Raw genomic sequence first — 21,890 nt, 5'->3', positions numbered from 1 at the left:
TTCTGAGCAACTCCTTCTGCAATATTTTTATGAGGGACTTAGCAACATGGAGAGGAGTATGATTGATGTTGCCAGTGGTAGAGCTCTTGGCGATATGACTCCTGTTGAGGCTAGGAATTTGATTGAGAAGATGGCTTCCAACTCCCAACAATTCAGTGCAAGAAATGATGCTATTATCCTTAGAGGAGTCCATGAAGTGGCCATGGATTCATCTTCATCTGCTGAAAATAAAAAGCTTGAGGGAAAACTTGATGCCTTGGTCAACCTAGTAACTCAGCTTGCCATGAATAAAAAATCTGCATCTGCACCTATTGCAAGAGTCTGTGGTCTATGTTCTTCTACAGATCACCATACAAATCTCTATCCTTCTTTGCAGCAATTTGGAGTCAATGAGCAACCTGAAGCTATTGCTGCAAACATTTATAATAGACCTCCCCAGCAGCAAAACCAACAACAACAAAATAATTATGATCTTTCAAGCAATAGATACAATCCAGGTTGGAAGAATCATCCAAATTTGAGATGGGCAAGCCCTCCACAATAGCAACAGTCTGTCCCTCCTTTCCAGAATGCTGCTGGTCAAAGCAGGCCATATGTTCCTCCTCCAATGCTGCAGCAGTAACAACAACAAAGACAACAAGCAACTGAGGCCCCTTCTCAACCTTCCTTAGAGGAGTTAGTGAGGTAAATGACCATCCAGAATATGCAATTTCAGCAAGAAACAAGAGCCTCCCTTCAGAATATGACAAATCAGATGGGGCAGATGGCTACTCAGCTGAACCAAGCTCAGTCCCAAAATTCTGACAAATTGCCTTCATAAACTGTGCAGAATCCGAAAAATGTGAGTGCCATCACCTTGAGGTCTGGTAAGCAAATTGAAGTGCTTCCACCAGTAATAGCACCTGCACATGAACCTGTCAAGCTTCATTCTACACCTGAAAAAGAGGATGAGATAGTTGCACAAAAGAGAAAGCTGCCTGATCATGAGGGAGCTAACATAAATTTTCATGCAGGTGGACCTTCTTCCAGTAGTTCTAACTTGCAGCAGCCTCCTATCTCTCTTCCATTTCCACCTACAGCTATTCCAAACAAAAAGATGGAAGAAGTGGATAAGGAGATCTTGGAGACCTTCAGGAAAGTAGAGGTGAACATACCTCTACTAGATGCCCTTAAGAAAATTCAAAGATATGCCAAGTTTCTAAAGGAGTTGTGCACCCACAAAAGGAAGCTCAAAGGCAATGGAAGGATTAGCATGGGCAGAAATGTATCAGCATTGATAGGTAAATTTGATACCTTGCATTATTGGGAACAAAAAATTTGAGAATGCCATGGTAGATCTAGGAGCATCAGTTAGTGTCATGCCTTTGTCCATTTTCAATTCTTTATCTTTTGGACCTTTGCACTCTGCAGATGTGGTGATTCATTTGGCAAATAGAAGTGTTGCTTACCCCGCAGGTTTCATAGAGGATGTATTGGTTCGGGTTGGTGAACTTATTTTTCCTGCTAATTTCTATGTTCTTGATATGGAAGAGGGATTTTCCCATGGTTCAGTTCCAATTATTTTAGGCAGGCCATTTATGAAAATAGCCCGAACCAAGATAGATGTTTATGCTGACACATTGTCTATGGAATTTGGTGATATTGTAGTCCATTTTAACATTGTTGATGCCATGAAACATCCATATGAGGATCATTCTATTTTTCGTGCTAAGATACTTGATCAGATTGTTGATGATTATATGTTTGATTTTGATTTTCTTCATGGTAGGAAACATCCATTTTTATTTGATCTGCATACTTGTTATTCCTCATGCAATGAATTTGAATCTGAGTTTGAATTTGATCCTGTATCTGATTTTTATGCTGAGAGTATATTTGAATTTGATTCTGGTTCTGATGATCTAGGTGTTGTACCTCTTGATGTTGATTTTTTAGAGTCAAAATGCACTAACCATGTTGCAGGAAGTACATATACTTCTAACTTGCTTTATGAGTTACAGGTTGAGGAACCTTCTTCTTCTCCTACCCTGGTTCCTCCCACTGTTCAGCCACCACCCACACCAGAGTTGAAGCCCTTACCAGCAAACCTCAAGTATGCTTACTTGGAGGACAAGGAAAAATTTCCAGTGATCATCTATACTTCCCTTGCTGCTGAGCAAGAGGAGAAGTTGTTGCTAGTGCTCAAGACATTGGATGGACTTTAGCAGACATTCCTAGCATTAGCCCATCTACCTGCATGCATAGGATACTTTTAGAGGATGGAGCTAAGCAAGTGAGGCACCCACAGCAGCGACTCAACCCCGTCATTCTAGATGTGGTGAAAAAGAAGGTTACCAAGCTCTTACAAGCTGGAATCATCTACCCCATTTCTGACAACCAGTGGGTGAGTCCAGTCCAAGTGGTTCCTAAGAAGACAAGCCTCACAGTGATCAAGAATGAGAAGGATGAGCTTATCCCCACAAGAGTGCAAAACAGCTGGCGAGTCTACATTGATTATAAGAGGCTGAACCAGGCAACCAGAAAAGATCATTTTCCCCTGCCTTTCATTGATCAAATGCTTGAGCACTTGGCAGGTAAGTCTCATTACTGTTTTCCTAATGGTTTTTCTGGTTATTTGCAAATTTATATTGCTCCTGAGGATCAAGAAAAGACCACATTCACCTATCCCTTTGGAACTTTTTCCTATAGGAGGATGCCCTTTGGCCAATGCATGCCCCTGGTACTTTCCAGCGGTGTATGCTTAGCATTTTCAGTGATTTTTTAGAGAGTTGCATAGAGGTGTTTATGGATGATTTTACTGTTTATGGATCCTCTTTTGATGCATGTTTGGATAGTCTAGATAGAGTTCTTAATAGATGCATTGAAACTAACCTTGTGCTGAATTTTGAAAAATGTCACTTCATGGTAGAACATGTATAGTTTTAGGGCATATCATTTCCAGTATGGGTATAGAGGTAGACCCTACAAAGATAATTGTTATTTCACAATTGCCTTACCCTTCTTGTGTGCGAGAGGTTCTTTCTTTTTTTGGCTATGCAGGGTTTTATAGGCACTTTATTAAGGACTTTAGCAAAGTGGCCCTTCCACTATCCAATCTACTGCAAAAGAAGGTGGAGTTTGGTTTTAATGGCTGGTGCAAAGAGGCTTTTGATTGCCTCAAGTGTGCATTGACTACCACCCCTATCATTCAGGCACCTGATTGGACAGCCCCATTTGAGCTGATGTGTGACGCATCCAATTATGCATTGGGTGTTGTCCTTGCTCAAAAGATTGACAAGCTGCCTCGGGTGATCTACTACGCTTCCAGAACTTTGGATGCTGCCCAAGCAAATTACACTACCACAGAGAAGGAGCTATTAGCGATAGTGTTTGCTCTTGAGAAATTTCCTTCATATTTTATTGGTACTCATGTTATTGTTTATACTGACCATGCAGCTCTGAAGTACCTGTTGAAGAAGGCTAAATCAAAGCCTAGATTGATCAGGTGGATGCTTTGGATCCAAGAGTTTGATTTGGAGATCCGTGATCGGAGCGGTACACAGAACCTCGTGGCTAACCACCTGAGTAGGATTGAGCGTGTGTCAGAGGACTCACCCATTTGGGATGATTTTCCGGATGACCATTTGTACATTCTGTATAAGATCTTTGATTATTTTCTAATATTGTGAATTATTTGGTTGCTTCTTTTTTTCCTCCCTTAGCATCTAAAGCTCAAACTGATAAAATTAAAAGTGATGCTAAGCATTATATTTCGGATGACCCCTATTTGTGGAAGTTGTGCAGTGACCAGGTTATAAGGAGATGCATTCCAGACCATGAGATTGACTCGGTCCTGCAATTCTGTCATTCTTCCGCACCAAGTGGCCATCTTGGCATACAGAGGACAACTCGCAAGATGCTTGATTGCGGTTTCTATTGGCCCACTATCTTCAAGGATGCGTGGAGAATCTGTAGCCCTTGTGAGCCTTGTTGGAGAGTAGGCGGTTCACTTTCATGGAGACAACAAATGCCTCAATAACCCATGTTGTTCTGTGAGGTGTTTGATGTCTAGGGTATAGACATTATGGGGCCTTTCCCTGTCTCTTTTGGTTTTGTTTATATTCTCCTTGTTGTTGATTATGTTTCAAAATGGGTGGAAGCCAAAGCCACCAGAACTAACGATGCTAAGGTTGTTGTGGATTTTGTTAGATCTAATATGTTTTGCAGGTTTGGAGTCCCTAGAGCCATCGTTAGTGATCAAGGCACCCATTTTTGTAAAAAATCCATGTATGCCTTGCTCAAAAAGTATGGGGTTGTGCACAGAATTTCCACACCTTATCACCCCCAAACTAATGGGCAGGTTGAGAATTCAAACAGGGAGATAAAAAGGATCTTGGAGAAGATTGTGCAGCCAAACAAAAAGGATTGGAGCACTAGGCTGGATGATGCTCTTTGGGCACATAGGACTGCCTACAAAGCACTCATAGGAATGCCTCCTTATCGGGTTGTCTTTGGCAAGGCATGTCATCTTCCTGTAGGGATAGAGCACAGAGCCTACTGGGCTGTAAAGACCTACAACTTCTCTATTGATTAGGCTGGAGAGGAAAGGAAGTTGCAACTAAGTGAGCTAGATGAGATCCGTTTATAAGCCTATGAGAATTCCAAATTCTACAAGGAGAAGACCAAGAAGTTCCATGATAGCTTGATAGCTAAGAAGGACTTTGTGGTTGGACAAAAAGTTTTATTGTATAACTCTAGGCTCGGACTCAAGAGTGGTAAGTTGAGGTCAAAGTGGATTGGTCCTTTTGTGGTGACTAATGTTTTTCCTTATGGTACAGTTGAGATCAAAAGTGAATCCACAGATAAGAGCTTCAAGGTCGATGGACACCGGCTGAAACCATTCCTCACAAATCCCTCCTTAGTGGATGTAGTGGTGGAGGAGACCTCCTTACTTCACCTTACTTCTCTTTTGCCATGACTTAAGGAGTTTTCTTTTTCTCTCTCCTTCTTTACTTTTATTTCACTTGTCCAAATTTATTGATTGTTCTGATTGCTCTTGTTCTTATGATTGTGCTACATTGAGGACAATGTGTTGTTTAAGTGTGGGGGGGGGGGGAGATTGTTCTTTGTTTGGGGTTTTCTAGGTTTATTTTGTTATTTTGGTTTTATGTTTTGTGTACAACATTGCATGTTTCTCTTTGAATTTTTGGTTATGTATAGGTAATGGGTAATTGTTTTTGAAATAGGAGTTTCTTGGAATTTTGTGAATTGAAATCCTTGTTTTTCTCTACATGTCAAGTTAGTTTTGAAAGGTCAAATTGAAAGTGATAGATTTACCCTTCGTAAGATTTTGAGCCATCATCATTTATTTTATTCGCTGTGTTTTTCCCCATTGATTGCTTGGACAATAGCCTTGGCTTGACTCTTGTTGATACTTCTTGGTTCACATGCATGTTGGGAGATAATTTAGGCATTTTTGTTCTTATAAGCCTCTAGCCAAATGAGCCTACCTTGAATTAATTCCTTTTATAGCCCCTTTGAGCCTATGTTCCCCTTTCTTTGTTTTGAAGCTCATTACAAGCCTTAAGTGAAAAACCATGATCTCACCCTACCCTTAAGGAATTTTGGAGCTTTGGAATTGTTTTGGGAATAAGTGTGTGTGTGTGTGGGGGGGGGGGGGGGGGTATGTTTCATTGGATGATATGTTTTTGTTGGCCATGCTTGATGATGTATTTTGGCCATGCTTGATGTATATACATATATCGCCTAATTGTTGCTTTATTTTTCAAATATTCAAAATGCTTTTAAATTTTCATTTTTTGTTCTAAAAAAAATAGAAGAGAAAAACAGAAAAGAGTGAAGTTGAATAAATGAGGTCTTGTTTTGAGGACTTTGACTGGTTTGAAGACTTGGTTGATTTTGTTGATATTGGAGGTTTTGGGTTTACTACTTTTTCATAATTTCCACTTATTCCCCATTGCTCCTCTATTCCTTTGGGTTTTAGCTAACTTATCCAACACTTTCCTCTACCTTGTCCCTGGCCCCATTACAACCTTAAAAGACCTTTTGATCCTCATGTGTATGTGTTAGTCGAGTTTGGTTGTCAATTTTAGAGTTTTTCCAAGTCTATGTGGTATTCGTTTTCATGGGTGCTCTGAGAGTAAAACAGTTGCCTAGACACTTGAGAGATAGAGTGCATATCTTGTGAGGCTTTATCACTTTTCATTTTTGAGCTAACTGACTACCTTGCCATGTTTGAGGTGCTTGGATGATTTTCATGACTGTCTTGATTCTTGAACTATTTACTTGTTGGATGTTGCCCATTCCTTTCATTCCATGAGATTCATTGAGAAATATATAAATGTTTTTGTGTTTGTTTGTCTCTCTTTAATGTCTCTGGATTTGTCCATTGCTCTGCTTTTTTAATTTTCCCAGGAGTTCAAAAGGCTAAGTGTGGGGGATTTTGATATTTCATTATTTTCTCTTATTTCTTAACCCTTTTTGTCACCATTTTAATTACTGATTAGCCTTAATTGTCTAATTAATTATGCAGTTTTATCATTTGGGCCTACTTGACTAATTTTGTGTTTTTAATTTAATTTCAAGAGAATTGTAAGCAATTGGGCTTGGATCCAGAATTGGGCTGAATCGGCTTGGACTTGAAGAGAGCAGACAATTTTATTTCGTCCAGTTTTATTTTATTTCGTTTTTGGGCTTGGACTTAAAACAAATTTGTAAGCTTTGGGGCTGAGGACATATATAATAGCACCAAGGTTTTAGTAGAGGGCAGACTGTTGACATAGGAGAAATTTTAGGGTTTTGCATTTTCAGTTACTGTTCACGCGCACTGTTCACGTAGCAATAAAATTTTGTTTTCTGCTTCAAATTGCAATTTCATTTTCTGCTTCTGCCTTTGAATTCATTTTTTTTTCTACTGATTAATGGAAGGTTGAGTCTCCAGTGTTGTTTTCTCTTGAGGATCAAGCACAACTCTCCTTGAGGTTTTGTTAATACTATTGAATTCTGATCAGTTTTTCCCCCTTCACCAATTGCTCTGTATTTGTTGTTATTAATCCATGCATGCTTAAAGCTTGATTAATGGTCTCTGTGATTAATTTACGTTCATGCTTAATGATCAGTTTCGTTCATGCTTAATGGACATGTGAGAGAGATTAATTGGTGTATGTGTTGCTTAATCACATAATGACAACCTTATGTTAATTTTCACTTAGTTGATTACTTTCGGGCTGGATTAAGTGGTTGAACTGATTAGGGATAAATTCTCGTAACCTAGGATAAGAGACATGCTTTTGAATCAAAGGGAAACAACATGTTTTAATCCTGTTATTTTCTTACTCAAGTTTGCTTGCTGTTTAAATTACAAAAACATACAAACCTCCCCCCCCCCCCACTTCATTACTGTTTGATTAACATATGTTATGAATGTTTGGTTGATCATTACTCACTGAGAGACGACCTAGGATCACTTCCAAGATATTGCATTTTTAATGTTTATTTGATTCGGGTACAGCCTCGATTAGGGAGTCTTGTTTAATGCACCCGGGGGTATCGCACGATATGGATACGTGCTCAACGGCGAAAGAGTTGCTACAGGGGTTGATGGATAAGGGCCAAATTGAAATCTACAGTGCAAGGAAAGAGGAAGGGGATGCGTGCATGTAGTCAGATGATAAAAGCCCGAGCTAACCTAAGTCATTGGTGATTCACTTCACTGGGGATGTCGTCGCTTAGAAGCCTCGAGATTTCCATCTCTTTGCAGTTAAGAAGCCTGGGCCTTTCCCTTACAAGAGTGACAAGGCAGTACCCTGGAAGTACGCCACACATGGGCCTGATGGAAGGGAAAATGAATCTGTCGTACATATTAAGGATGATCTATCCTCCGCCAAGGTCACAAACATATTCGGTACGAGTGGCATGACTCGTAGCGGGTGGATCTTCACAGCACCCAAACTGCCAGTGCGGTTCAAAGACCCAAAAGGGAAAGCAAAGGCAGATATGGGTGAGAGCGATAAAGTAGGCCATACCCCGAATGACGAAGTCCTAGTTGGAAAGATTGTTGAAGAAGGGAATGTCTTCAACAAGAAGGTAATATCCACTGAGGAAGCAACCGAGTTCTTGAGGATCATCCAATAGAGTGAGTTCAAGGTGATTAAACAACTAAACAAAAATCCAGCCAAAATTTCTCTGTTGGAGCTGCTTATGAACTCCGAGCCTCATCAGACATTGTTGGTCAAGATTTTGAACGAGGCCCATGTAGCGCAAGACATATCCATGGAGGGTTTCGGGTGTATAATCAATAACATCACGACCGACAACTACCTCATTTTCACCAATGAAGAGATACCTATCAAGGGCAAGGGACACAATAGAGCCTTGCACATATCTATCAAATGTTTGGACCATGCAGTGGCCAAAGTGCTTATCGACAATGGCTCTTCCCTCAACGTCATGCCCAAGGCTACTTTGGACAAGCTGCCTTTTAATGCATCGCACCTAAGACCAAGCTTTATGGCAGTCACCGGGATGTAAGGGGGGAGATCGATCTCCCGATTCAAATCAAACCCCATGTGTGCCAAATTACCTTCCAAGTAATGGACTTAAATCCTACCTACAACTGCTTATTAGGCCGGCCTTGGATTCATTCGGTTGGGGTGGTCCCGTCAACACTGCACCAGAAGTTAAAATTTGTGGTGGAGGGACATTTGATTATAGTTTCGAGAGAATAAGACATACTTGTAAGTTGTCCATCTTCAATGCCTTATGTAGAGGCTGTAGAGGAATCATTGGAAACATCCTTTGAAGCATTAGAAGTTGTGAGCAATGCTTACGTGGAGTCTCCCCCAGTGCAGCCGTGCTCATCTAGTGCCACTTTGATGGTGGCTCAGGTGATGTTAGGGCACGGATATGAGCCCAGAATGGGTTTAGGATGAAACAGGGATGGCATAGCAAGTCTAGTGGAGTTCACGGAGAATCGCGGAAGGTTTGGGTTGGGAAACAAGCCTACACGCGCCAACATGAAGAGAATCGTCCTAGCAAGGAGGGAGAGAAGCTCAGCTCATCCGCAAGAGCCACAAGTGAAAAGAGTCCCTTTTTGTCACATTGATAAAAGCTTCGTCAGCGCATGGTGGATGTACGAGGGGCGGGTTGCCGTGATAAACGATGAAACCCCTAAAGGCCAATCAAATTGGGTGCGGTCGTGTGCTCCAAAGTTTGAATTGGGAAATTGGCAAGTCGTCAAACAACCCGGGATTTCCATGGCCAATTCAATGTAATTTTTTAGTTCAAACCCCATTGCTGGGCCTAGGCTTTAGGGTTTGCTTCCTGTTTGGGCATGTCTTTTGTTCCCACAAAATTATAAATACACAACCCTTCTTCATTTGATCTTGCACTTTTGTATATTTTCATTGTTCTGCATATTTTTTTTTGTTGCGATTAAATGATACAAATCCAGCAATGAGTCTTGTGAAAGTAGTGATACCAAGGACTCGGATGTTGATTTTGAGCAACTAATAAATCAAGTCGAGGATGGAGAAGATGAGGATTGGGGGCTTTCTCCAGAGTTGAAAAGAATGGTCGAGCAAGAAGATAGGGAAGTGAAGCCACACCAAGAGGAAACGGAAGTTGTAAAGTTAGGTGTGGGTGAAGAAAGAAAGGAGGTCAAGGTTGGCACCGGCATGTCCATGAACGTCTGAGATGAATTGGTAGCTCTATTGTGAGACTACCAAGACATCTTCGCTTGGTCATACCAAGATATGCCTGGTTTGAGTTCTAACATCGTACATCATAGATTACCTCTAAATTCTGAGTGTTCCCTGGTAAAGCAAAAGCTGAGGAGGATGAAGCCTGAGATGTCCCTGAAGATAAAAAAAGAGGTGAAAAAGAAATTTGACACTGGCTTCTTGGCTGTTGCTTGATACCCGGAGTGGGTTGCCAACATCGTGCCAGTCCCTAAAAAGGATGGAAAGGTGCAAATATGCATGGACTATCGGGATCTAAACTGAGCCAGTTCAAAGGATAACTTTCCTTTGCCGCACATCGATATCCTCGTAGATAACATGACCAATTTTGCCTTGTTTTCCTCCATGGATGGGCTCTCGGGCTATAATCAAATAAAGATGGCATCGGAGGACATGGAGAAGATGACCTTCGTCACCCTATGGGGAACCTTCTGCTATAAAGTAATGTCCTTTGGGCTCAAGAACGATGGGGCTACAAACCAGCAGGCTATGGCAGTGTTATTCCATGACATGATGCATAAAGAGATTCAGGTCTATGTGGATGACATGATCGCTAAGTCAAAGACCAAGGAGGAACACCTTGTCAACTTACAAAAGTTGTTCAAGAGGCTGCATAAATACTGATTAAGGTTGAATCCTACAAAGTGCACTTTTAGGGTCAAATCTGGAAAGTTGCTCGGTTTTATCGTGAGCCAGAAAGAGATAGAGGTAGACCCGGACAAAGTGAAGGTCATCCTCGAAATGCCCGAGCCACACACTGAGAAGTAGGTATGAGGCTTCCTAGGACGTTTGAACTACATAGTGAGGTTCATATCATAGCTGACCGCTACTTGTGAGCCTCTCTTCAAGTTATTACGTAAGAACCAATTTGTCCAATGGGACAACAATTGTCAAGTGGCATTCGAAAGGATTAAGCGGTGCCTCATGAATCCTCCTGTGCTTTTGCCACCGGTGCCTGAAAGATCCCTTATCCTGTATATGACTGTGTTGGATGAGTCAATGGGGTGCGTGTTGGGGCAGCATGACGAGTTCAGAAAAAGGGAACAGGTCGTTTATTACTTAAGCAAGAAGTTCACAACATGTGAAATGAACTACTCTTTGCTCGAAAGGACATGCTATGCCCTGGTGTGGGCAGCTCACCGTTTAAGGCAGTACATGCTGAACCACAACAGTTGGTTGGTGTCTAAAATGGATCCAGTCAAGTACATCTTTGAAAAACCCGTTTTCACTGGACGGATCGCTCGATGGTAGGTTCTACTGTCAGAATTTGACATTGGTTATGTCACTCAAAAGGCTATAAAAGGGAATTTCTTGGCAGATTACCTGGCTCAACAGTCCATCAATAACTACTAGCCTATGCATCCAGAATTCTCGGATGAAGACATCATGACCTTGTTTGAGGAGGATGTAGAGGATGAAGATAGGGACAAATGGATTGTGTGGTTTGACGATGCGTCTAATGCACTAGGCCATGGAGTTGGGGTGGTTTTGGTTTCCCTCGACGAACAATATATACCATTCATGACTAGGTTGGGTTTTGTCTGCATAAACAACGTAGCTGAGTATGAGGCATGCGCCCTTGGGATCCAAGTGGCAATTGACTTCAAGGTCAAGTTGCTCAAGATATATGGGGACTCAGCCTTGGTAATCCACCAGTTGAGAGGGGAATGGGAGACTAGGGATCATAAGTTGGTACCCTACCAGGCCTACATCAGGAAGTTGATAGAATTCTTTGATGACATATCCTTTCATCACATTCCTCAAGACGAGAATCAGATAGTCGATGCCCTTGCCACTCTAGCGTCCATGTTCCCACTAACCCCGCATGGGGATTTTTCGTACATTGAATTCAGATGTCGTGGCAAGCCTGCACATTATTGCTTGATAGAGGAAGAGCAAGATGGTCAACCTTGGTACTTCAATATCAAACGATACATCAAAGACAAGGAATACCCACAGGATGCCTCTGACAACGATAAGAGAATGTTGTGAAGGCTGGCAGCTGGCTTCTTCCTGAGCGGAAATATCCTATACAAGAGGAACCATGACATGGTGTTGCTTCGATGTGTGGATGTCAGGGAGGCTGAGCAAATGCTGGTAGAGGTGCATGAGGGATCCTTTGGAACACATGCCAACAGACATGCCATGGCCCGGAAGATTCTGAGAGCAGGGTATTACTGGCTCACTATGGAGAACGATTGTTGCATCCATGTGAGGAAATGCCACAAGTGCCAGGCATTCACTGGTAATGTCAATGCTCCGCCCATACCTTTGAACGTCTTGGCAGCACCTTGGTCGTTCTCTATGTGGGGTATAGACGTGATCGGAGTTATTAAGCCCAAGGCTTCAAATGGACATCGCTTCATCTTAGTTGCCATTGACTACTACACCAAATGGGCTGAAGCAGCTTCGAACGCTAGTGTGACTAGGAGTGTGGTGATTAGGTTCATAAAAAAGGAGATAATTTACCGGTATAGGTTGCCTAGGAAGATTATCACTTGTCATACCCTAATTTCATCTGGGGATGATCATTTGCAAACATTTGGATTCTCGCCTGCCGAATTGAGCTGCTTAACACCAATCACGGCGCAATCTGTAGGGTTTCGCGATGTTTTGGAAGGAAATGGGCAAGAAACTCAAGATAGGGGGAAAATGGTCCATTTTTGGGCGACTCCGCATGTTTTCCTTCCTTGGAAGACGCACCTGTGAGCCTCGTGTCGCCCTCCCGCCGAAGGGTAGGTTGCGACAGTTGGCGACTCCACTGGGGACTGTTAGAGAGTTAATCCTTTCAATTAATGTGCAACTTTTTATCATGACTTCTCCGCTATTTATTTTCCCTTTCCCCTTTGTTCTTTTGTTTTGTCCATATTTGTACATAAACTTTGTTGTGTTGTCGTGTTTGGTATGTGTTTTTCTATCGATTATAATCATAGTTTGAAATATTTTTTTTCTACACACACATGGCACCTACACCTCGCACACACATTAAGATATTAGGCCCTACACCCGAGTCTATCTGAGCCATAAAGAGTGGAGGTCGATCTATGGTCATGCTAAGTCTCTGACTCGCTTGATGACAGTGAAGCCTCATCTAGAACTTTCCTCCTTTAGTGATGCGCTGTCGCTGATAGTCCCTATCGCCACATTGTATTACCTAAGAGGATGATATCTCTAGAAGCCTATAAGTTTACTTGAAACCACCCCTTGGAGTTGTCACTAGAAGGGGACTTTTGGATCCTTTCCATTAGATTCCTGAATTAGGGACACATAGCAAACTATGGCATATTCCTTGATTACGCCATGCATCTCTTCATGGCATCGTAATGGGCATATCACTCCCGCATCATATTCATGCATTGTATTTGCATAAATCACCACATTATCATACCCCTTTCATCTAGCATACTTTTGTTCTGCCAACTGCATATATTTTGTTTCCATTGTATGCATATCATGTTCACTCATGCATGATCCTTGCATTTTCCTCTACAAAAAAAAATGGAGGAGGGGGAGGGGGGACAAAACAGAAAAAAAGAACAAAAGAAAGTCACAATGAAGAATGAAGGTTTATGCCACATTTTTAGTTACATGTGTTGGGTACCATGATAATGGCTATAGACCAACCTTGTTGGGGGTTATACACCCATTTCTAAAAAAAATGAAAATGATTGAAAATCATGTGAACGTGGTACCTAATGCATGGTTAACTAGGAGAATGGTGGTTCCTAGGGCCTCTCATGTCAATCTCATAATTGCATTTGCCATGCATAGCATAAGTATGCTCGAGTCATTCATCTCTATGATGTGTGGTTGAAGTATTGGCAATCAAAAATTTCTTTTCCTTGGATTAGGGGGTTGAACCAAGCACATGTTTTAAGAAAAAGTTCATCAAGTCAAGGTCAAGTATGGAAGTAACCAGCTTGCGAAAGTAGGGGCAAAAGATGAATCGAGTTACATCGTTTCCTTGTCTACTGCCACACATAATTGTGCCAATTCAAATTGAAGACTGTTGATGTCCATGTGCTATTTCCAGTTTCACTTTGATAAGATGAAATGGACCATGTTGTTTTGATGAAAATCTGAATTGATTCAACCCTATGTCCTGTGTGAAATTTGCAATACTTCAACAATGCGTCACTCACATACATCCATGCATTTCATTGGTTGCATTGCTCATTGCATTCTTTCCTTGAAATTAGAACCATAATCATTGTTATCAAAAGGAAAGAACGCGCTTTACGGCACCCTTACCGAACGCGTGCTAGAGCTAGAGTAATGAGTGAAGTAGATGAGGTGCAAGAGCGGATAAAGGCCGACATAGAGGCCCTAAAAGAGCAAATGGCCACAATGATGGAGGCCATGATGAGCATGAAAAAGATAATGGAAGTTAATGCGGCTACATTTTCCGAACTAGCGCTGTTGCTGAGGTGGACCCGACTCCCCCATCTGGCCTCAATCAAATAAGTCATCCTATCTCGGATATGGTAGGGAAGAGAGGCAAAGAATTGGGAAGTACGGGTGGCCCCCATTTTGTGCAACTTCAAAACAAGCATGCCTTCCTGCCATATGGCTTACCTACTAATTATATGCCACCCAATGTGGTGCACACACTTGATGAGAATGTCAATAACTCCACTCCCATACTCGTTGAGGGCCAACAACCTCAATTTGATCATTCACATGTCTCTCAACCCTTGGGGGAGACACATGAAATACCCCACCACAACCTAGCCGACTTCGAGCCTTGCTCGGATATGCCACTGAGGGACAAGAAATTGGTGGTGTACCCCTGCCAAACACTTTGAAGGGCCCTCAGTTTTGCCCACAACCACAACCCTTGCATTTTGCTGTGGGAAGAGCCCTTCTTGCTATGGCTGAAAAGGAAAAGTTGGATCAGATAGAGGAAAGGCTAAGGGTCATTGAAGGAGGCGGAGATCATGCCTTTGCTGACATGGAAGATTTGTGCCTAGTACCCAACGTGGTCATTCCTCCGAAGTTCAAGGTACCGAACTTCAATAAATACAAAGGGGCAACTTGCCCCAAGAATCACCTAAAGGTGTACTACAGGAAAATGGGAGCATATGCGAAAGATGAAAAATTATTGATACATTTCTTTCAAGCTTTATGGATTTAGTTTTCACCGGCGAAAGGATCGATGTTGGTCTGAAAAGAGGAAAATTTGATCATCCTACTTTGACGAATGAGAAAACTGGGGCAAATGGAGAGAATGAGAAGGAGGAGGGAACCCCTGTTGTGGCTGCCATTCCTACATGGCCAAATTTTCCACCAACTCAACAATACCAATACTTAGCCAATATCAACCTTTCTTATATATTGTCGTCCTATCAGCCAGGAACCCTAAATCAATCACAAAGGCCACCCCTAAACCATCCAATGCCAAACACCACTCTTAACACAAACCAAGACACCAACCAGAGAGGGAATATTCCAACGAAAAAGCCTGTAGAATTCACCCCAATGCCGGTGTCCTATGCTAACTTGCTCCCATATCTACTCGATAATTCAATGGTAGCCATAACCCTAGCCAAGGTTCCTCAACCTCCATTTTTCTGAGGATACGACTCGGACGCAACATGTGCTTACCATGGAGGAGTTCTGGGGCATTCCATTAAGCATTGTAGGACCCTGAAACATAAGGTGCATGGTCTAATTGATGCGGGCTGGCTGAAATTTGAGGAGAATCGCTTGTGAATTCTGACATTGGCAAGCGACACCATACATGGGGCAATTTGAAGGCTATTGTTAGATGTCTCTAATGACTCACTTGGATTTTCTAGTTTATGTCATTATTGTGAATCACAGTTACAATGCTAATAATATGGATAAATTTGACATCCTTGTCTCTCATCCTCTCATAATTACATCTTTTCTTATTTGACTTCCACTGGAATATGAATGTAAGCCGTTGGTTTGTCTGCTCAAGCGACCTGCGCTCCTGAGTTTTGACTTCCAAGACTGTTCAATGAACAATTACTCGTTCTGCATGTTTGGTCGGGGTGCCGTAAAACGACGAGTAAAAAAATTCAAAACAAAAAAAGTGTTTGATTGACGGTGTTTCAAATTAATAAGTACGAACATTCATGTGACCTTATTTTATCATTCCTAAAAGTTGTCTTTTTGAGAAAAAAATGAGTTATCAAGAACAAGAGTCGTTTGACTTAATATGTTAATTGAAAGTCCCTTAAATGTTTCTCGTCCTTGAAAATCTACATAGTTTCTTTCATCATGCCTTGCTACAAGGTCGCCACAAAAGACAACAATGGATGCCTCAGAGCCCTACATTGAGGCAATGAGAGGCACCATCCATAAGCAAACCTAGGGGTAAATCAGAAGTTCTCACCCAGTAGGTTCCCTGCTACAAGGTCATAGCAAAAGGCATGAATAGATACCTCAGAGCCCTACACTGGGGCAATATGAGGCACCATGCATGAGCCTCAAGCGAACCTAGGGGCAGATCATAATTTCTTACCCGATAGGTCGAAAACCCAGAAGGGCGGTCTAAGAAAAAGTTAAGGTTGAAAAAATATACAACAAAAAAAAACAATCAGGGGCGTATTATTAAGGTCTTTTTTCTCAAAATCCAAAATACAAAAAGGATCTAGTCAAGATTTGAAATGTCACATGGCCATGTTTCAATATCCCAAACACTAGTCTATCCTTTGCTACCCCCTCCGAGCCAAAGCATGTTGTTTTCTAAAAACAACAACAAAGAAAAAATAGTGCAAGCAAAATAGAAACCCTGAGTGGGAACCACTACTAAACTAGCAGGAAGAGCAATGCAAGCTACACATGCGTGAAGTTGGGCAACAATGAAAAAGAAAATAAATCCACCCAAGGCGATTGAAAAAAAAAAGAGAGACAAAGATCTCCAAAATTCTACAAGAAAGGCATAAAAGTCCAATGAAATGTTAATGTATGAGACAAAAGGAGTAGAGCCCAACCCAAAAGGTACAAACAACGTTCTTGAGGTTCTTACTCAATATAACCCTCAAACACTCTTTAAGCCTCTAATCCTTTCTTTCATAGCCCTCTTACCCCTGACCATGTTACAAGCTCAATAAAGCCCATGTAGATCAAAGAAAGACTAATTTGCTTTTAAGTTGGGATTCTAGAATGAAACCCGCACACGCTTGTAATTGTTGAAAAAAAAGATATATATCTAAAAGAAAAAGAAAAAAAAACCCTGAGGTTCGCACTTGCACATTTGAGAAGAAAACCCATTTGACCAAGAGCACATGGAAAATGCCCGAAACCAATTGTGATAATAGGGTATATCTAATGTTAGTCGCTCATATAGACTCCTTAAGATTCCTTTTGAATCCAATGGTGGCCTTTGCTTAGTGACCAACCCGTGTCATCGAGTATCAGTGGGATCAACAGACCCGTGGCGTCACTCTATGACCTTAAACCAAAGAAGTTTCACTTGGTCACGTACCAAAGGGTGACGATCCATTGCCATCCTTCAATGGTGCATGTGATTGGTCCTAAATCCTTATATTTTTCTTTCTGTGCAGAATAATCGATGTTTTTAAACAAAAAAAGAAGGGGACGAATCCTGGGATTTCAGTTGATTGATTAAACGTCAAATGGCTCCATTTTCGTCACTCCAAAATTTTCAAGTGACTAAATTAAACAGAACACATACACTCTAAGGAAGCTTCCAAAGAGATTTGCAAAAAGATAGGATGAGGTTGCATGAGTTATCACATCTTTCAAAAAAGGGATAGTCAGTCTGTGTTTTCCACAAAAAAGGAAAAATCAAATCAAAATCAAAATCACAAAAATAGGAAAGAATGTCATGAGCATTACACAATTTTCATGATTTTCGAAACCTTTTGCATGAAGGTTGTATATATCTGCATCCCCAAAAAATCATGCATAGATTTCTCTTTAAAGATGTGAGGTCCTCTCAAAGAGTCAACATCTTGCTTTCTCATAAGGTTAAAGCTTTTTGGTACTTGTACCTATTGGCTCGTTTCATAGGACTCAAAGTCCTCACCTTCATAGGACTCAAAGTCCTCACTTTATTCTTTTAGAGAACTCAAAGTTCTCGCCTTAAGAGGACTCAAACTCCTCGCCTTTAGAGGGCTCAGAGTCCTCACCATTAGATGACTCAAAGTTCTCATCTTTAGAGGGCTCAAAGTCCTCATCATCAGAGGACTCAAAGTTCTCGCCTTCAGAGTGCTCAAAGTCCTTGCCTTTAGAGGGCTCAAAGTTCTCGCCTTCAGAGGACTCAAAGTCCTCGCCTTCAGAGGACTCAAAGTCCTCGCCTTTAGAGGGATCAAAGTCCTTGCCTTTATAGGACTCAAAGTCCTCACTTTATCTTTTATAGGACTCAAAGTCCTCACTTTATCTTTTATAGGACTCAAAGCCCTCACTTTATCTTTCTTAGGACTCAAAGTCCTCACTTTATCTTTCATAGGACTCAAAGTCCTCACTTTATCTTTCATATGACTCAAAGTCCTTGTCTTTATCTTTCACAGGAATCAAAGTCCTCGCTTTTGTCTTTCATAGAACTCAAAGTCCTCTGCCTTTATCTTCCATAGGACTCAAAGTCCTCTGTCATTTATGCTTTTTGGAGACTATTATGGTCTCCCTTTGCCATCCAAAGACAATCAAGTCTGATGGCACACAGAGACAAATATGATCATCTGCCTTTTTGTTGAAGACTCAATGTCTTTCGACCAAGACTATTGGAGTCTCTTTTGTCAACCAGAGGCAAGCGAGCCTATTGACACGCAGAGACAAATATGGTTATTTTCTTTTTTGGTAGAGGACTCAATGTCCATCGACCGAGACTACTTTAGTCTCCTTTTACCATCCAGAGACAGACAATCAAGTCTGATGGCATGCGGAGACAAATATGGTCATTCGCACCCTTTTTGCTATCCAGAAACAATCGAGTCTGATGGCACGCCGAGACGAATTATGGTTATTCGCACCCTTTTTGCTATCGAGAGACAATCACGTCCAATGGCATGTGGAGACAAAATATGGTCATCTGCCACCCCCGTCAACCAGAGGCAAGCGAGCTCGTTGACCCGCAAAGACAAATATGGTCATCTGCTCCCTTTGTCAAAGATTCAGTGTCTTTCGACCGAGACTATTGCAGTCCCCCCTGTCAACTAGAGACATGCGAGTCCGTTGGCACACAGAGACAAATATGGTCATCTGCTCCCTTTGTAAAAAACTCAGTGTCTTTCAATCGAGATTATTGCAGTCTCCCCTGTCAACCAAAGACAAGCGAGTCCGTTGGCACGCAGAGACAAATATGGTCATCTGCTCCCTTTGTCGAAAACTCAGTGTCTTTCAATCGAGACTATTGTTGTCACCCCTATCAACCAGAGACAGCGAGTTCATTGACACGCAGAGACAAATATTGTCATCTGCCTCTTTTGTCGAAGACTCAAATGTCTTTAGACCGAGACTACTTTAGTCTCCATTTGCTATCCAGAGACAGTCAAGTCTGATGGCACACAAAGACAAATATGGTCATCTGCTCTTTTTGTCGAAGACTCAATGTCTTTCGACTGAGACTATTAAATTCTCCCCTTCGTCAACCAAAGGCAAGCGAGCCTGTTGACACACAGAGACAAATATGGTCATCTGCTCTTTTTGTCAGAGACTCAATGTCTTTTGACCGAGATTATTAAAGTCTCCCCTTTGTCAACCAGAGGAAAGCGAGCCCGTTGACACGCAGAGACAAATATGGTCATCTGCTCTTGTTGTCAGAGACTCAATGTCTTTCAACCGAGACTATTAAAGTGTCCCCTTCGTCAACCAGAGGCAAGCGAGCCCATTGACACGCAGAGACAAATATGGTTATCTGCTCCTCTTGGCGAAGACTCAATGTCTACCGATCGAGACTAATAAAGTCTCCCTTTCATCATCCAAAGAAAATCAAGTCCGATGGCATGCAGAGACAAATATGGTCATCTGCTCCTTTTGTCGAAGACTCAATGTCTTTCGACCGAGACTATTTTAGTCTCCCCTTCATCATCCAGAGACAATCAAGTCTGATGACATGCGGAGACCATCATGGTCATCCATATACCTTTGCTATCTAGAGACAAGGAAGTTCGATGGCATGCAGAGACCGTTATGGTCATCTGTTACCCTTGCTATCTAGAGACAAGCGAGTCTGATAGCACGCGGAGACAAATTATGATCATCCGCTACCCTTTCTATCAAGAGACAAGCGAGTTCGATAGCACGTGGAGACAAATTATGGTCATCTACCTCATTTACTTTTCGAAGACGACAATGTCTTGAGCCATTGCATGCTTTCAAAAGGAGACAATGTCCTCATCTACATTTCGAAGATGACAATGTCTTTAGTCATTGCATGCTTTCGAAAGGCGAAAATGACCATCATTTACATGTCGAATATGACAATGTCTTCAGTCATTGCCTCATTGCATGCCTTCATTTACATTTCGAAGACAAGGGCTTCAGTCATTGCATGCCTTCAAAAGGCAACAATGTCCTCATCTACATTTCAAAGATGACAATGTCTTCAGTCATTGCATGCTTTCAAAAGGTGACAATGACCATCATAAAATAATGTCTTCAGTCATTGCATGCCTTCAAAAGGCGACAATAAAAGATAAGTAAAGAGAGGCAACTGTCATGCCCTAGTTTTGTCTGGGGATGATCATTTGCAAACATTTGGATTCTTGCCAACCGAATTGAGCTACTAAACAGCAATCATGACGCAATCCATAGGGTTTCGTGACATTTCAGAAGGAAATGGGCAAGAAATTCAAGATAGGGGCAAAATGGTCCATTTATGGACATTTACTTGGAAAGTTCTCTTTGAATGAGTGGAGAAATAACCAAGTGAAACTAAGGCTAAAAATCAACTCACAAATCAAGCTTTTGTCCGCAAAAATGTCATTTGAAACCGTTTCAAGGTTCAACGCCTTAACGGTCCTTTTTACTTTTATCAGTTAAAATGAACAACTTAAAATTCTAAAATCAACACCCCATATAACTTTCTTGTTTTCCAAAGAACTACATAGGTCTGAGTTCCTCATCGCAATTGAGGATACGTAGGAGCAAATGCCCCGTTTTTGTCGACCCCCAAAAAAGTAAAAGAACATAAAAAGGGAAAAGATAACATAAAAAAATTAAAAAATAAAATGAATTAAAAGTCATGGTTTTGCATATTTGATTAAAGGTTGACGTCCCTCGTGACGAACGCATGGGGTGCTAATACCTTCCCTGTGTGTAAAAACAACTCCCGAACCTTTTATTCTTAAAGTTTGTAGACCCGCTTTTGATTTTTTCTAATGTTTTCCTCAAATAAACGTTGGTGGCAAATCCGCACGTTTTCCTTCCTTGGAAGACGCACCCGGGAGCCTCACATTGCCCTCCCGTCGAAGGGTAGGTTGCGACATCACAGACAATGCCACCAATCTGAACAACAAGATGATGAAGGATATTAAGAAGATAGTTCAGAAGATGACCGTGTCATATAAGGATTGGCACGGGATGCTCCCATTTGCGTTGCATGGTTATCAAAATTCGGTGCGCACAACAACTGGAGCAACCCCTTTCTCTTTGGTGTACGAGATGGAAGTTGTGCTCCCGTTTGAGTTAGAGGTTCCTTCTTTGAGAATTTTAGCCGAATTGGGGTTGGAAGAATCAGAATGGGCCCAAACTCGCTTTGATAAGTTGAATCTTATAGAAGGTAAGAGGTTAGCTGCCATGAGCCATGGATGACTGTATCAAAGCCGAGTGAAGAATGCTTTTGACAAAAAGGTGTGCCTGCACAAGTTCAGTGAGGGAGATCTTGTCTTAAAGAATGTATCACAGGCTCCAAAGGACTACAGAGGGAAGTGGGCTCCAAATTATGAAGAAGGACCTTTTGTTGCAAAGAAGGCTTTTTCAGGAGGAGCATTGTTGCTTGCAAGCATGGATGATGAAGGCTAAGGCAACTAGAAGGCTCAACACGTGACTGTTCCCTAAAGACTTATTGGGATCTCAAAGTCTTAAAATCTTTTGTAAACCATAATCGTAGCATTAATAAATGAGGGTTAATGATTTGCATCTCAACCTCCTGTGTTGTGTCCTTTACTTCTTGTTGTCCTTAAGAACATACACTCTCAATCTTGCCCACTGAATCCGGAG

At 41.6% G+C, this 21,890-nt stretch overlaps 1 protein-coding gene across 1 annotated transcript; it reads left to right on the top strand.

Annotated features, from left to right (window-relative positions):
• The first annotated feature begins 11,093 nt into the window (after positions 1-11,093).
• Positions 11,094-11,729, top strand: LOC114371508. Its single transcript, XM_028328925.1, has one exon. It carries the CDS (start codon positions 11,094-11,096, stop codon positions 11,727-11,729), a length of 636 nt encoding a protein of 211 aa, XP_028184726.1.
• The last annotated feature ends 10,161 nt before the right edge of the window (positions 11,730-21,890 follow it).

The sequence above is a fragment of the Glycine soja genome, chromosome 10, assembly GCF_004193775.1.
Source record: "Glycine soja cultivar W05 chromosome 10, ASM419377v2, whole genome shotgun sequence".
In the NCBI taxonomy this organism is placed as follows: Eukaryota; Viridiplantae; Streptophyta; class Magnoliopsida; order Fabales; family Fabaceae; genus Glycine; species Glycine soja.
The sequence above is the reverse complement of the archived record's forward strand: the minus strand, read 5'-3'. Positions and strand labels throughout refer to the sequence as shown.